The sequence below is a fragment of the Bombina bombina genome, chromosome 1 (assembly GCF_027579735.1).
Source record: "Bombina bombina isolate aBomBom1 chromosome 1, aBomBom1.pri, whole genome shotgun sequence".
Classification (NCBI taxonomy): Eukaryota; Metazoa; Chordata; class Amphibia; order Anura; family Bombinatoridae; genus Bombina; species Bombina bombina.
In genome coordinates, this window is record NC_069499.1 from 301,655,515 (window position 1) to 301,669,183 (window position 13,669).

The 13,669-nt window shown below is 37.0% G+C and overlaps 1 protein-coding gene across 2 annotated transcripts in view; it reads left to right on the forward strand.

Annotated features, from left to right (window-relative positions):
- Window positions 1-13,669, forward strand: part of SEMA5B (semaphorin 5B) — a 754,887-nt gene that overhangs the window by 669,522 nt on the left and 71,696 nt on the right. For both annotated transcript variants that reach the window (XM_053698073.1, XM_053698072.1), the window contains one exon: window positions 9,125-9,268. In XM_053698073.1, coding sequence (XP_053554048.1) covers window positions 9,125-9,268 — 144 coding nt within the window. The remainder of the gene's footprint in view (window positions 1-9,124; window positions 9,269-13,669) is intronic.

Below are 13,669 nucleotides of genomic sequence, written 5' to 3' on the forward strand. Positions count from 1 at the left end.
CATCATCCAGGCGGCGCTGAAGAATTCTTCCATCCGGGCAATGTCATCTTCCAAGCGGCATTTTCAATCTTCATCCATCCAGAGCGGAGCCATCTTCAGACGAGCCGACGCGGAGCCCTCCTCTTCTTCCCGACGACTACCGACGAATGGATATTCCTTTAAGGGACGTCATCCAAGATGGCGTCCCTTCAATTATGATTGGCTGATAGGATTCTATCAGCCAATCAGAATTAAGGTAGGAAAAATCTGTTTGGCTAATTGAATCAGCCAATCAGATTGAAGTTGAAGATTGAAGACGCCGCTTGGAAGATGACATCGCCCGGATTGAAGAATTCTTCAGCGCCGCCTGGATGATGACTTCATCGGATGGAAGATTTCTTCAGCGCCCCTTGGATGATGACTTCTGCCGCTCCGGATCTCCTTTTCGGTTCCATCGATGGTCAGCTGGCTGAAGACGACTAAAGGTAGGATGATCTTCAGGGGGGTAGTGTTAGGTTTATTTAAGGGGGGTTTGGGTTAGATTAGGGGTATGTTGGTGGTGGGTTTTAATGTTGGGGGGGTTGTATTTTTCTTTTACAGGCAAAAGAGCTGAATTCTTTGGGTCATGCCCCGCAAAAGTCCCTTTTAAGGGCTGGTAAGGTTAAAGAGCTTTGAACTTTTTAATTTAGAATAGGGTAGGGAATTTTTTTATTTTGGGGGCTTTGTTATTTTATTAGGGGGCTTAGATTAGGTGTAAGTAGCTTAAAATTGTTGTAATATTTTTTAAATGTTTGTAACTTATTTTGTTTTATTTTTTGTAACTTAGCTTTTTTTATTTTTTTACTTTAGTTAGTTTATGTAATTGTATTTAATTGTAGTTATTTGTAGGTAATTTATTTAATTAATTTAATGATAGTGTAGTGTTAGGTTTAAATGTAACTTAGGTTAGGATTTATTTTACAGGTAATTTTGTATTTCTTTTAGCTAGGTAGTTATTAAATAGTTAATAACTATTTAATAGCTATTCTAAATAGCTAAAATAAATACCAAGTTACCTGTAAAATAAATATAAATCCTAAAATAGCTACAATGTAATTATTAATTACATTGTAGCTATCTTAGGGTTTATTTTACAGGTAAGTATTTAGTTTTAAATAGAAATAATTTATTTAAGTATAGTGTAGTGTTAGGTGTAATTGTAACTTAGGTTAGTTTTTATTTTACAGGTAAATTTCTCTTTATTTTAGCTAGGTAGCTATTAAATAGTTAATAACTATTTAATAGCTATTGGACCTAGTTAAAATAAATTGAAAGTTGTCTGTAAAATAAAAATAAATCCTAAGATAGCTACAATATAATTATTATTTATATTGTAGCAATATTAGGGTTTATTTTAAAGGTAACTAGTTTTAAATAGGATTAATTTAGTTAATAAGAGAAATATTATTTAGATGTATTTAATTAATATTTAAGTTAGGGGGGTGTTAGGGTTAGTGTTAGACTTAGGTTTAGAGGTTAATAATTTTATTACAGTGGCAGCGGTGTAGGGGGGCAGGATAGGGATTAATACATTTATTATAGGTGGTGACAGTGTAGGGGGGGCAGATTAGGGGTTAATAAGTTTAATATAGGTTGCGGCGGGGTCCGGGAGCGGCGGTTTAGGGGTTAAACTATTTATTTAGTTGTGGCAAGGTCCGGGATCGTCAGGATAGGGGTTAATAACTTTATTATAGGTGGCGATGGTATAGGGGGGGCAGGATAGGGGTTACTAGGTATAATGTAGGTGGCGGTGGGGTCCGGGAGCGGCGGTTTAGGGGTTAATACATTTATAAGAGTTGTGGCTGGGTCTAGGAGCGGCGGTTTAGGGGTTAATAACTTTATTGAGTTGCGGGGGGCTCCGGTGGCGCCGGTATAGGGGGTAGAACAGTGTAGTTTAGTGTGAGTGCTTAGTGACAGGCTAGCAATAAAGCTGTAAAAAAGCCGAAGAGCAGCGAGATCGGATGAATGATAACTCTCACAGTCCGCTGCTCATCGCCCCGTACTTGGTGAGCGGCTTTTTGACAGCTTTATTGATAACTTAGGCGAAATTTTTCAGGTCCGCGGCGGCGATGGTAGGCAAGCTTAGGCGGGCGTATTGAACCAGCGAAGGAAGGTAAAGTAGACGGCTTGATAAATAGGCCCCCTAATCTTTCACTGTACTTGTTTAACCTTTATCTTAAAGGGACATTAAACAGGTACAGCAAAGTGATCCTCATACATATTGAAATTAGAGCTTTACCAAAACCGTAATGGACCTTTTTCAATAAACGCTGTATTTTTATCATTATTTATTTGAGGTGAACTACATTTATTTTGGGTATTTCTGTAGAACACTTTTGCTACACAAAGGGTTTAAATTAAAACTTTTCCCCCCAACAAAGGCAGGAGCCCTCCTAGTCCCAGCAATAACCCATATGCAATATGTAAAGCTACAACTCTTTAATGTTAAAATAGTGAATAAAATCTTTAAATACCTGGTCACTAGAGTGGAAAAAACAATGCAGTGTGTGCAGTTTCACTGCACTGCAAAAAAAAATCTGAATCTGCACATAAAGGGTTTTTAAAACAAAAAACAGCACACACAATGAGAATAGCTGACAGAGAAACACACAACTGCACAGTCCAAAATCTGAAGTAAAAGTGATTAAAGATGGCTGATGTTTACTTAGACTCCCACCTCTCTATACAAGGTTAAAAGTGAATTGGACAAGCATTTAATGCCTGACTTGCTATCTCTCACATCAGTCATTTAGTAATGCTCTGTCAGGATTGGACAGGGGAAGTTGTACACATGAAACCCCTGTACATCACTGCAAACAAATGAGCTGATTTATCAAAGGATATCAGGTCCTTCCCCCTTTCCTTTGTTCGTTATACCTTGTTTTGGTGCTGAAAGCACAAAACTAAACAAATGCAACTAATTAACATAAGAAATTTTGTTGTCGCCCATTTTTGTCCCCAGTCCATTCATATGGTCATTATGCCAAAAAAGGCCAAAATTCGGACGGATACGTATTTGTCCAAAGATGAATGCACATGTCTATTATCATAAAACAGAGAGAAAGAAGCACCATTAGAGAACTCACTTGAACATAATAAGTTACTTTCTATGTACAAGTGAGTGCTCTAATGATGCTTCTTTTTCTTTTGCTCTGTTTTATAGTATTTATTTTTGGCACTGAGCACCCTCACTATGTAAATTGTTTAATTGACCTGTGAAACGTTTTTTTCAGTATCAATGCAAAATAGTGGGTTTGATATAACTTGTCACACGCTTAGTTGAGACTTACATGTCAATTATCCTCAGATTCCCTCCTCTCTCTCCCCCTTTCTTTTACTCACTGTCACTCTCCCTGTCACTCTCCTTGTTTCTCCCCATTACTCTCCCTCTCACCACTCATGCTGCATATGGTAAAACAAAAACAATATAGTGTATGTTAGGACATAAAATCTGTGTACTGTATTTGTATGTGCACTGTATTTGTGTATGTGCACTGTATTTGTATGTGTACTGTATTTTTGTATGTGTACTGTATTTGTTTATGTGTGTGTATTTGTATGTGTACTGTATTTGTGTATGTGTACTGTATTTGTGTATGTGTGTATTTGTATGTGTACTGTATTTGTGTATGTGTGTGTATTTGTATGTGTACTGTATTTGTTTATGTGTGTGTATTTGTATGTGTACTGTATTTGTGTATTTGTGTATGTGTGTATTTGTATGTTTACTGTATTTGTGTATTTGTGTATGTGTGTATTTGTATGTGTACTGTATTTGTGTATGTGTACTGTATTTGTGTATGTGTGTGTATTTGTATGTGTACTGTATTTGTGTATGTGTGTATGTGTGTATTTGTATGTGTACTGTATTTGTTTATGTGTGTATGTGTGTATTTGTATGTGTACTGTATTTGTGTATGTGTGTGTATTTGTATGTGTACTGTATTTGTGTATGTGTGTATTTGTATGTGTACTGTATTTGTTTATGTGTGTATTTGTATGTGTACTGTATTTGGGTATGTGTGTATGTGTGTATTTGTATGTGTACTGTATTTGTTTATGTGTGTATGTGTGTATTTGTATGTGTACTGTATTTGGGTATGTGTGTATGTGTGTATTTGTATGTGTACTGTATTTGTTTATGTGTGTGTATTTGTATGTGTACTGTATTTGTTTATGTGTGTATGTGTGTATTTGTATGTGTACTGTATTTGTTTATGTGTGTGTATTTGTATGTGTACTGTATTTGTTTATGTGTGTATGTGTGTATTTGTATGTGTACTGTATTTGTTTATGTGTGTGTATTTGTATGTGTACTGTATTTGTTTATGTGTGTATGTGTGTATTTGTATGTGTACTGTATTTGTTTATGTGTGTATGTGTGTATTTGTATGTGTACTGTATTTGTTTATGTGTGTATGTGTGTATTTGTATGTGTACTGTATTTGTTTATGTGTGTATGTGTGTATTTGTATGTGTACTGTATTTGGGTATGTGTGTATGTGTGTATTTGTATGTGTACTGTATTTGTTTATGTGTGTATGTGTGTATTTGTATGTGTACTGTATTTGTTTATGTGTGTATGTGTGTATTTGTATGTGTACTGTATTTGGGTATGTGTGTATGTGTGTATTTGTATGTGTACTGTATTTGTTTATGTGTGTATGTGTGTATTTGTATGTGTACTGTATTTGTTTATGTGTGTATGTGTGTATTTGTATGTGTACTGTATTTGGGTATGTGTGTATGTGTGTATTTGTATGTGTACTGTATTTGTGTATGTGTATTTGTATGTGTACTGTATTTGTTTATGTGTGTATGTGTATGTGTACTGTATTTGGGTATGTGTGTATGTGTATGTGTACTGTATTTGTTTATGTGTGTGTATTTGTATGTGTACTGTATTTGTTTATGTGTGTATGTGTGTATGTGTATGTGTACTGTATTTGTTTATGTGTGTGTATTTGTATGTGTACTGTATTTGGGTATGTGTGTATGTGTATGTGTACTGTATTTGTTTATGTGTGTGTATTTGTATGTGTACTGTATTTGGGTATGTGTGTATGTGTATGTGTACTGTATTTGGGTATGTGTGTATGTGTATGTGTACTGTATTTGTTTATGTGTGTGTATTTGTATGTGTACTGTATATCTGTATGTGTGGAAACAAAGTGTATGTAAAAAAAATAAAAAATACACTCAATTTATTTTATGGGGCTCTAGCCTTAACTGCTTACCTACAATCTAATTAGAATGTGGTTATTGAGAGTAGAACAATGTAGCAATTTTTAATGACACAGTGGTTTGCTATTGATTGGTTATAACCTCCTTACCTATAGCTTGTGAAAACACTACAAAGGTTAATGTAAATCCTATGGTACCGCTCTGTACACATACATATTTATGTGTTTAACTAATTCTAAGCAAAATAATTATTGATCACCGGAAATATTGTAACTCGCGAAAGTAGGTTACTGAGTAAAATAGTGGTGGTCAACTGGCGTAGAAAATGAAGCAAAAAATCACCTGAACATGCATAAAATATTTTTCAACACATCTTATAATAGATTGTACTTGGTTACAACAAAGGCAGTAAAGATGCACGTTTGTAATATTGATTTTGCACTAGTATGTTTATAGAATTTCATATTAATAATAAAAAGGACTGAAAAGTCAAAATTAAACTTTTACGATTCAGATAGATCAAGCTGTTTTAATCAACTTCCCAATTTACTGCTATTATCAAATTTACTTTGTTCTTTGTATATCCTTTGTTGAAAAGCATATCTAGATAGGTTCAGCGGCAGCAATGCACAACTAGGAGCTAAAAAGCACATATTTATTGGCTTACCAGATGTGTTACGCTAGCTCCCAGTAGTGCCATGCTATTCTTGAGCCTACTCTTCAACAATGGATACCAATCTGCTATTAGAAGTAAATTTGAAATATGTTTAAAATTGCACGCTCTATCTGAATCATGTCACGTTTTTAGCCCTCTTATGTTTTGCGCTTGAGTGATGCTTAGAGTGGACACTCTATCCCTTAATTGGATAGGGCGCGTTTAAGAGATGTCGGCCACGCTAAACATTGTCAGGTCATTTTTTTTCCATTTTACAGAAGAAATAAAGAATAGTTTCAGCAATCATGGTACATTCTCAAGTCCTTACTTTTACATACTAAACGAGTATATAACAATTCAAACAAATAAACTTCTAACCTATTTCAGTGCTCTGTTGGTTGTTCGTATTAAATAGAGCTGTTGTTGCTCAACTTATCCAAATCAGACTATTTTACGCTAACACATTTTCAAATAATCACACCTAGTTCAATCGACTCCCTCCTCGATGAGCCTCCTCAGGTCCTCCCCGGGCCTCCTAACCAGTTGTCCAACCACCGCCCCCATTTGTTATTAGTGTAACTCTAGAGTCCTCTTGTTTAGTATTCTACCTCAGGGTGTGTTGTAGGTCTCTTCCCACAAGAATCTAGCGTCTAAGAAGAAGGGCAGCTTGTTTCGTTTTAGGAAACCATACTCCTCCAAGCTAATAAGCTCTGTAGTTCGTGCTATCCAGGATTCTAATGTCGGGGTTGTAGGGGTTTTCCATGCTCTAGTGATCACTGATCGTGCCCCATTAAGCCCTATCTGTACCAGAAGGAATCTCGGCTTACATGTAATATGTGTCTTATCATTTTAAAGAGCCACTCTGGGATTAAGTCGAAGTGTCCCTCCCGCTAATTTCTGTAAATAAGATTCCACTTCTCTCCAAAAGTTTTGTATTAGGGGACAGTCCCACCAGATATGTATCAGACTACCCTGTTCACCACACCCCCTCCAACATAATCGAGATGAGTCTTGGTATATTGTGTTTAGTCTGGTCGGGGTTAAATACCAGCGCGAGAGGAGTTTATAGTTCTGTTCCAATATTTGTGGTGAGGTAGAGGATTTTTTTGTTCTGCGGAAGATGTTGCCCCATGTGTTGTCGTCAATGTCTATGTGCATATCTAGTGCCCATCTAGACGCAAAATTTGGTAGGCTCTTAGTCTGGGGTTCTGTCAACATTTTACGAGATGTCGCTAGAGAACCTTGGATGGCATTCTTTTTAATCATTCATTTGTAATAGCAGATTGTGTGCTCCATTTGTAATCTTGGTCACAGTACGGTAGTGTCAGTAAAATGCAAAAACTTATATCCTCTGAGTTACAGCTTGTGCATTTTGCCCTAGAATGTCCCTTTAATGGTACTTGAATGGCACAATTAAACTTTCAAAATTCATAAAAAGCATGCGATTTTAAAAAGAGTTTTCAATTTACTTCTATAATCAAATTTGATCACTTTTTTATATCCTTTGTTGAAAAGCGTACCCAGGTAGGTTCAGAAGCAGCAATGCACAACTGGGAGCTAAAAAAAAGCACATATATATAGGCTTACTAGATGTTTTAAGCTAGCTCCCAGTAGTGCATTGCTGTTCCTGAGCCTACTCTTCAACAATGGATAACAAAGCAAAGCACACTCTATCTGAATCATAAAATGATCATATTTAATCTAATTTATGGCCTATATAACATAACAAATGGTTTAAATTACTGTGTGAAATTGAGTGAGATTTGCATTTTTTTAATGCCATGCCAATCCATAAGCAGAGCCTTGGGGGTATATTTATCAAAGGTCTTGCGGACCTAATCCGACAGTGCGGATCGGGTCTGCCAGACCTCGCTGAATGCGGAGAGCAATGCGCTCTCCGTATTAAGCATTGCACCAGCAACTCTTGTGAGCTGCTGTTGCAACGCCGCCCTCTGCAGATTCACGGCCAATCGGCCGCCAGCAGGGAGGTGTCAATCAACCCAATCATACTCGATCGGGTTGATTTTAGGCGATGTCTATCCGCCTGCTCAGAGTAGGTGGACAGGGTTATGGAGCAGCGGTCTTTAGACCGCTGCTTCATAACTGCTGTTTCTGGTGAGCCTGCAGGCTGCCAGTACTAAAATAAAAGGTTTTGGGGGTTTTTTTAAAAGAAAAAAAAAAGCATATTTACATATGCTGTGTTTAGGATCCCCCCTTAACCCCCAACCTCCCTGATCCCCCCCAAAACAGCTCTCTAAGCCTCCCCCTCAGCCTTATTGGGGGCCATCTTGGGTACTGGCAGCTGTCTGCCAGTACCCAGTTTGAACAATTAAATGTTTATTTTTTGAAATTTTTTCTGTAGTGTAGCTCCCCCCCACCCACGCACCAACCCCCACCACCGAAATTACACCTAATGGGGTATTTTTTTAGATTAAATGTCCCACTTTTATTTAGCTTTGGGACACATTTTTTCTGTAGTGTAGCGGCTCCCACCCGCTCCCTCCCCGTGCACGCGCCCGCCCCCGCCCCCTTGTGCACGTGCACGCGCCCGCGCGCCCCCGGACTTCCCCGCCCACGATCCCGCCCCCCTCCACATGACCAGGGCCATCGATGGCCGCCACCCACCTCCCACACCGGCTCCCACCCACCAACGATACCGGCCATCGATGTCCGGTGCAGAGAGGGCCACAGAGTGGCTCTCTCTGCATCGGATGGCCGTAAAAGGTTATTGCAGGATGCCTCCATATCGAGGCATCACTGCAATAACCGGAAAGCAGCTGGAAGCAAGCAGGATCGCTTCCAGCTGCTTTCCACACCGAGGACGTGCAGGGTACGTCCTCAGGCGTTAACTGCCTTTTTTCTGAGGACGTACCCTGCACGTCCTCGGTCATTAAGGGGTTAAGCATGAAATAATATAACAAACCTTTTTGCTGTAATGGACAGTGATACTATATATATATATAAATACAACAAATATATCTCAACCCCTTGCTAGATTATTGCGAGTTAGCAATAATACTTATCCATATTTTTCTAATAATAATATGATGAGAACGTATAAGCGCTAAACTTGAGTATGTAACCTGTATCCAGAAGAGATCAATTCTGTTTACTGATCTACCAGCCAGATAGATCATGCTGGGTACATTTAATAAGCACAGGTGAAGTTTAACGCATCTCAATAGTTTGCAGGTTCAGGAAGTGTTGAATATTATTGAAATTTTCTGATTATTTTTGTTTTCTTTTTTTTGTTGTATTGAATGTTAGAAATGGAGGATGGACGCCATGGTCATCTTGGGCGCAGTGCAGCACCTCCTGTGGGATTGGTTTTCAGGTGCGGCAAAGAACATGTAGTAACCCCGCTCCTCGCTTTGGAGGCAGAGTGTGCGTGGGACAGAGCAGAGAGGAGCGGTAAGTAGTGGATATGAGTTAAGGGGGCACTAAAGTCAAAATTAAACCATAATGATTCAGATAAAGCATGCAGTTTTAAGAGACTTTCAAAATTACTTATCAAACTGTGCAGTCTTTTTATATGCACTCTTTCTGAGGCGACAGCTCCTAATAAGCATGTGCAAGAGTTTACATTGTATAGATTTGAGTTTGTGATTGGCTGATGGCTGCCACATGATATCATGTTTGAAATTTGTCAGAAAATAGTGCTATATTACATTATCTTTTTTTTAATTTCGGTTATTAAACATACAAAATAAAGAAATAAGACATTGAATACAAGTTGTAATACAAGTTTTCAAAAGACTATATAAAAATACATATGAAAACTTGTTTCAAAACAATCCAAGTCATAATGTGAAATAGTATTTGAAACATCAAGATTTTTTCATGTAAATATAGCTTCTATTTGCTACATATTGTAGATGGTAGGAAATAATAGACACTTTTGGAGTCTTTGTATAACTGTTATATACTGAAAAAAATCAAATATAGAACATAGTTTAAACTCTATTATGAAACAGAATATGTATTTGAAAAATCAGGTAACTACTGGCTAATAGTCTGTTGCTGAGCAATAATAATATAAACATATAGGTGGGAGAGTGAGACTAAATTACTATGACAGGAGTAGCTCATAGTCATAAAACTAGCTCTATTATAGTACAATGCAATGTTAACATTTCCGTAGGCGGTCAACGATTGACTCAGAATTACCTGAATATGCATAGCGATAACCAGAATGAGTTATCAATAATTAGGTCAAGACCCTGATAAGTATGTTCTCCTTCTAGCCTAATAGGCAGTGTACCAGAAGGCATAAACGAGAACAGGTTTACTACTGTTATCTTGAAACAAATAACTTGCCAATGTTTCATCTGACTGCTTCAGATCATAATAGTTTGATCTGGCATAATACAATAAACCAAGTGTTCCTTTTGAGTGTGTAAAAGAGGGCTTCTCCTACATCTCTTTAAAACTACTTCTGTGAATTATTACTGGTATGCTAACCTAATCTTTGTTATCTTTTAAGGTAGTCTAAACCTGACTGTGTCTTCCACCAACAGGGAGGCCAAATGACATACATAAAGGAAGAGGTTAACTTGCAAAAAGTATATCACCCCATCAGATCAAATATACAGTATTAAACATTTGTGATTAACAGATACTCGGCAGACAAGCAGATGAGGTTAAGGATTTAGTCAGTAACACACTGCAACTCTACTGATTACCGGCCAGATTACAAGTGTAGCCCTAATTAATGCTCCTGCTCAAGCGATAATTGAGCTAGAAGTAAGCTTATTTTGAACGTCCGGTTGCGCTTGTATTATGAGTTGAAAGTAAACTGTTTTTGCTTGCGCGCTAATCCGACAAGCATCCGTGTGTAGGTCTTTACAACTCAGTACTGCCAAAGTCCATAGCGGTCCAGTCTGGAGAGTCCTGTAGTACAAAAATACGAATATTCCCCAGTTCATTATCCACTATTTTTGCCATAAAAGTTTATGCTGGATGGCTATCAAAGATTGATTTAAATGGCGAATTTAGATTACTCCATCAGAGCTCCCAGTTTAGCAGCCATATTCGACTAAAGCGTGGACACTCCCCCTCCTGCATTACCTTTTTATTTTGCACTTGTTGATTATGCAGTTCTAGTGTATTTAAGCGTGTGAGCATTCTAAGATACAGCACATTCCATGTATACAGGGCAGTGTGCCATTAAAAGGGGCTCATCTCAGCTTAGTAATTGTGATATTTGTAAACATTAAACTATTGCGGCCAGAGCTGTCTGCATTCTTAGCCAGCATATTTATATTCTGTTCCATTTTTAGGCTTTCTGGTGAAGTACAGGCTCTGTCTGAGCAGCGTTTGTTTTTTTATTAATTATTCAGTACCTGAGTTATGTAGTTTGAGCTGCAGCTCACAAACACTAGAGAAGGTATCATTATAAAAAGCTCAGGAAGATTGGAAGAAAAATGCTCCCCAAACAAGAACTTTTTCCTTACGGGAGTTGTACTCAGCAAAAGGTTAACACAGCCTACTTTTTATTCATGTAATTACCGCCTGTCCTTTTTTGCTCTAGCATTTTCAACCAAAAGTTACGCTTTTAGCAGCATGCAAATTCTTTTCTGTCGCCTCTCTGGTGCAGAGCAGAATAATGATGCTGATCGGATATTTGTACCGTGTTGTGCAGATAGCAAGGTAGTGATTAAAACAGTGACATTTTGTCATGCTCTGACCTGCAACATGTCCCTGGTACCACATATCCCAGTAAAGTCACGTATCTCTAAGCTGAACCAGTAATATCTTAATATCATTGGATCTTGTAAGGCCACAATTAATTTGTTTCTGATGTCTCTTCTAGTTCCCTAATTAGAATTTTTCAGGGTACTTAACCCTGGACATCTACCGGCGCCAGTCTGACCTTTTGCTGAATTTGAAATAGACACCAGAACATGGCATTTCATTCTATCAATATTATGTTAATTACTTTTAATTCACTGTAATTCACTGTTGGATATGTTTTATTGCTAAAGCTGCCAACAGGATCAGGCATCCAAGGTGTTATGTAATATAATAAAATAATAAAATAAAGAGCTTGTGAACTCTTCATCAAACCATTCTGTTTACTCATACTATGACCTGAAGCTATTATTGGTTTTAGTCACATTTCTTATTGAAAAGTTAGCTTACAAAAAAAAAAGAAAGAAATATGAAACAACTGTAACCATAAGAGATCATATTGTTTCATTATAGGGAATTATGTGCACATTTTGAAATTAAAATAACAATGTGCTGCAAAATATTAGTAATAATAAAACATTTTAAGCACCATAAATTACTAAAGAATGTAACTGTGTGACTCTCTGCTGTCTCTGTTAATTCCTGTGCGATTTTTGAATGCCTCGGTTTAACAGAACACATGAGATTGACAAATATGGGCCTAGATGGTGGAGCTCAAAAATATTAGCACAATTGTGCGCTAACACTGCTCAAGTTAAATCAGTAGTGCTCCTATTCTTGAGCTCATATTAGAAATTGAAAGTCAAACTTTACTCTAGCGAAAGCCTCAGGCGTGCTAACTTCTAGAGGTTGGATAACACAGCCGTGCAATCTCTTTCTCCCCATAGACTTCTATGGGGCATTGTACAACACCCTGTTGTGGCTTTTACTTGCTCGCTAACTTAAAGGTGCGCTAAGACAAATGCACTAAATCCGTAGGTGCGATAAGAAATAATTTAAGAAATAGCATTATCCTTCACTCAGAAGAAAATGCTATTTTTATTTTATATATATATATAGATAGATAGATATACACACTCACACATACACACAAAACACAGAAGTGGAATGCACTCTCAAACCATCCCATGACCTTGCAAAACTCACAGCCCTAGGTGTTCACCAACACTCTTATCCAGATGCACAGCTTTCAGTGAATCAGGCAGTTAAGCCTGGATGCAAATCCCATAAAATCAAAATTATCAACGCAACACATAGAAGGTCTATATATATATATATATATATATATATATATATATATATATATATATATGTAACATGTTCTTTTGATTGAAGAACAATGCTATTTCAAGTATTTTTATTCTAAAAACAAAACGATGGTGTTAAAATTATTTTAAAGAGGTATGGTATCTGACAAGGTGTTTACTGGGACAGACTCAAAGGTGTTTATGCTGTATTTGTATGTGTATGTATATATGTGTATGTAGGCACATACATCTACACACATACATACACATATATGGTGATAAATAGATTATATTAAAAGTGCCAAATGTCTAGTTTAATACGCTGGTGAGATTTAGTTTCTACAAATATCTACCTTTGTGTAGCAGTTTTGATTGGATGACTGCAGAATTCAGGACCAACTAATTAATTATTATATTAAAAGTGCCAAATGTCTAGTTTAATACGCTGGTGAGATTTAGTTTCTACAAATATCTACCTTTGTGTAGCAGTTTTGATTGGGTGACTGCAGAATTCAGGACCAACTAATTAATCAATTTTGAGCTAATTTTCTTTAGCTACAGCAGCTGTGTAAAAATGATTATAAAAATAATAGTTTTTTCTCTTTTCACAATTTTCTAGTATTTAATTCCTATCTATTGTTCTTTAATGTACCCATATATGGTATCACAATAAAGCCTGGTTTGTTGGTTTAAAAAAAATAAAAAAAATATAGTATCAGAACAAATCACACTCCAGACTTCCAGTGTCAGCAACCCAGGGTGCAGCAAAACATATAAATAGTCAGCAGAAAAAGCGCACTCCAATAGGCATTTTTCAATTAGTCACTGTTTTATTGTAAATGTTTTTGGACCAACCGGTCCGTCCTCAGACAAA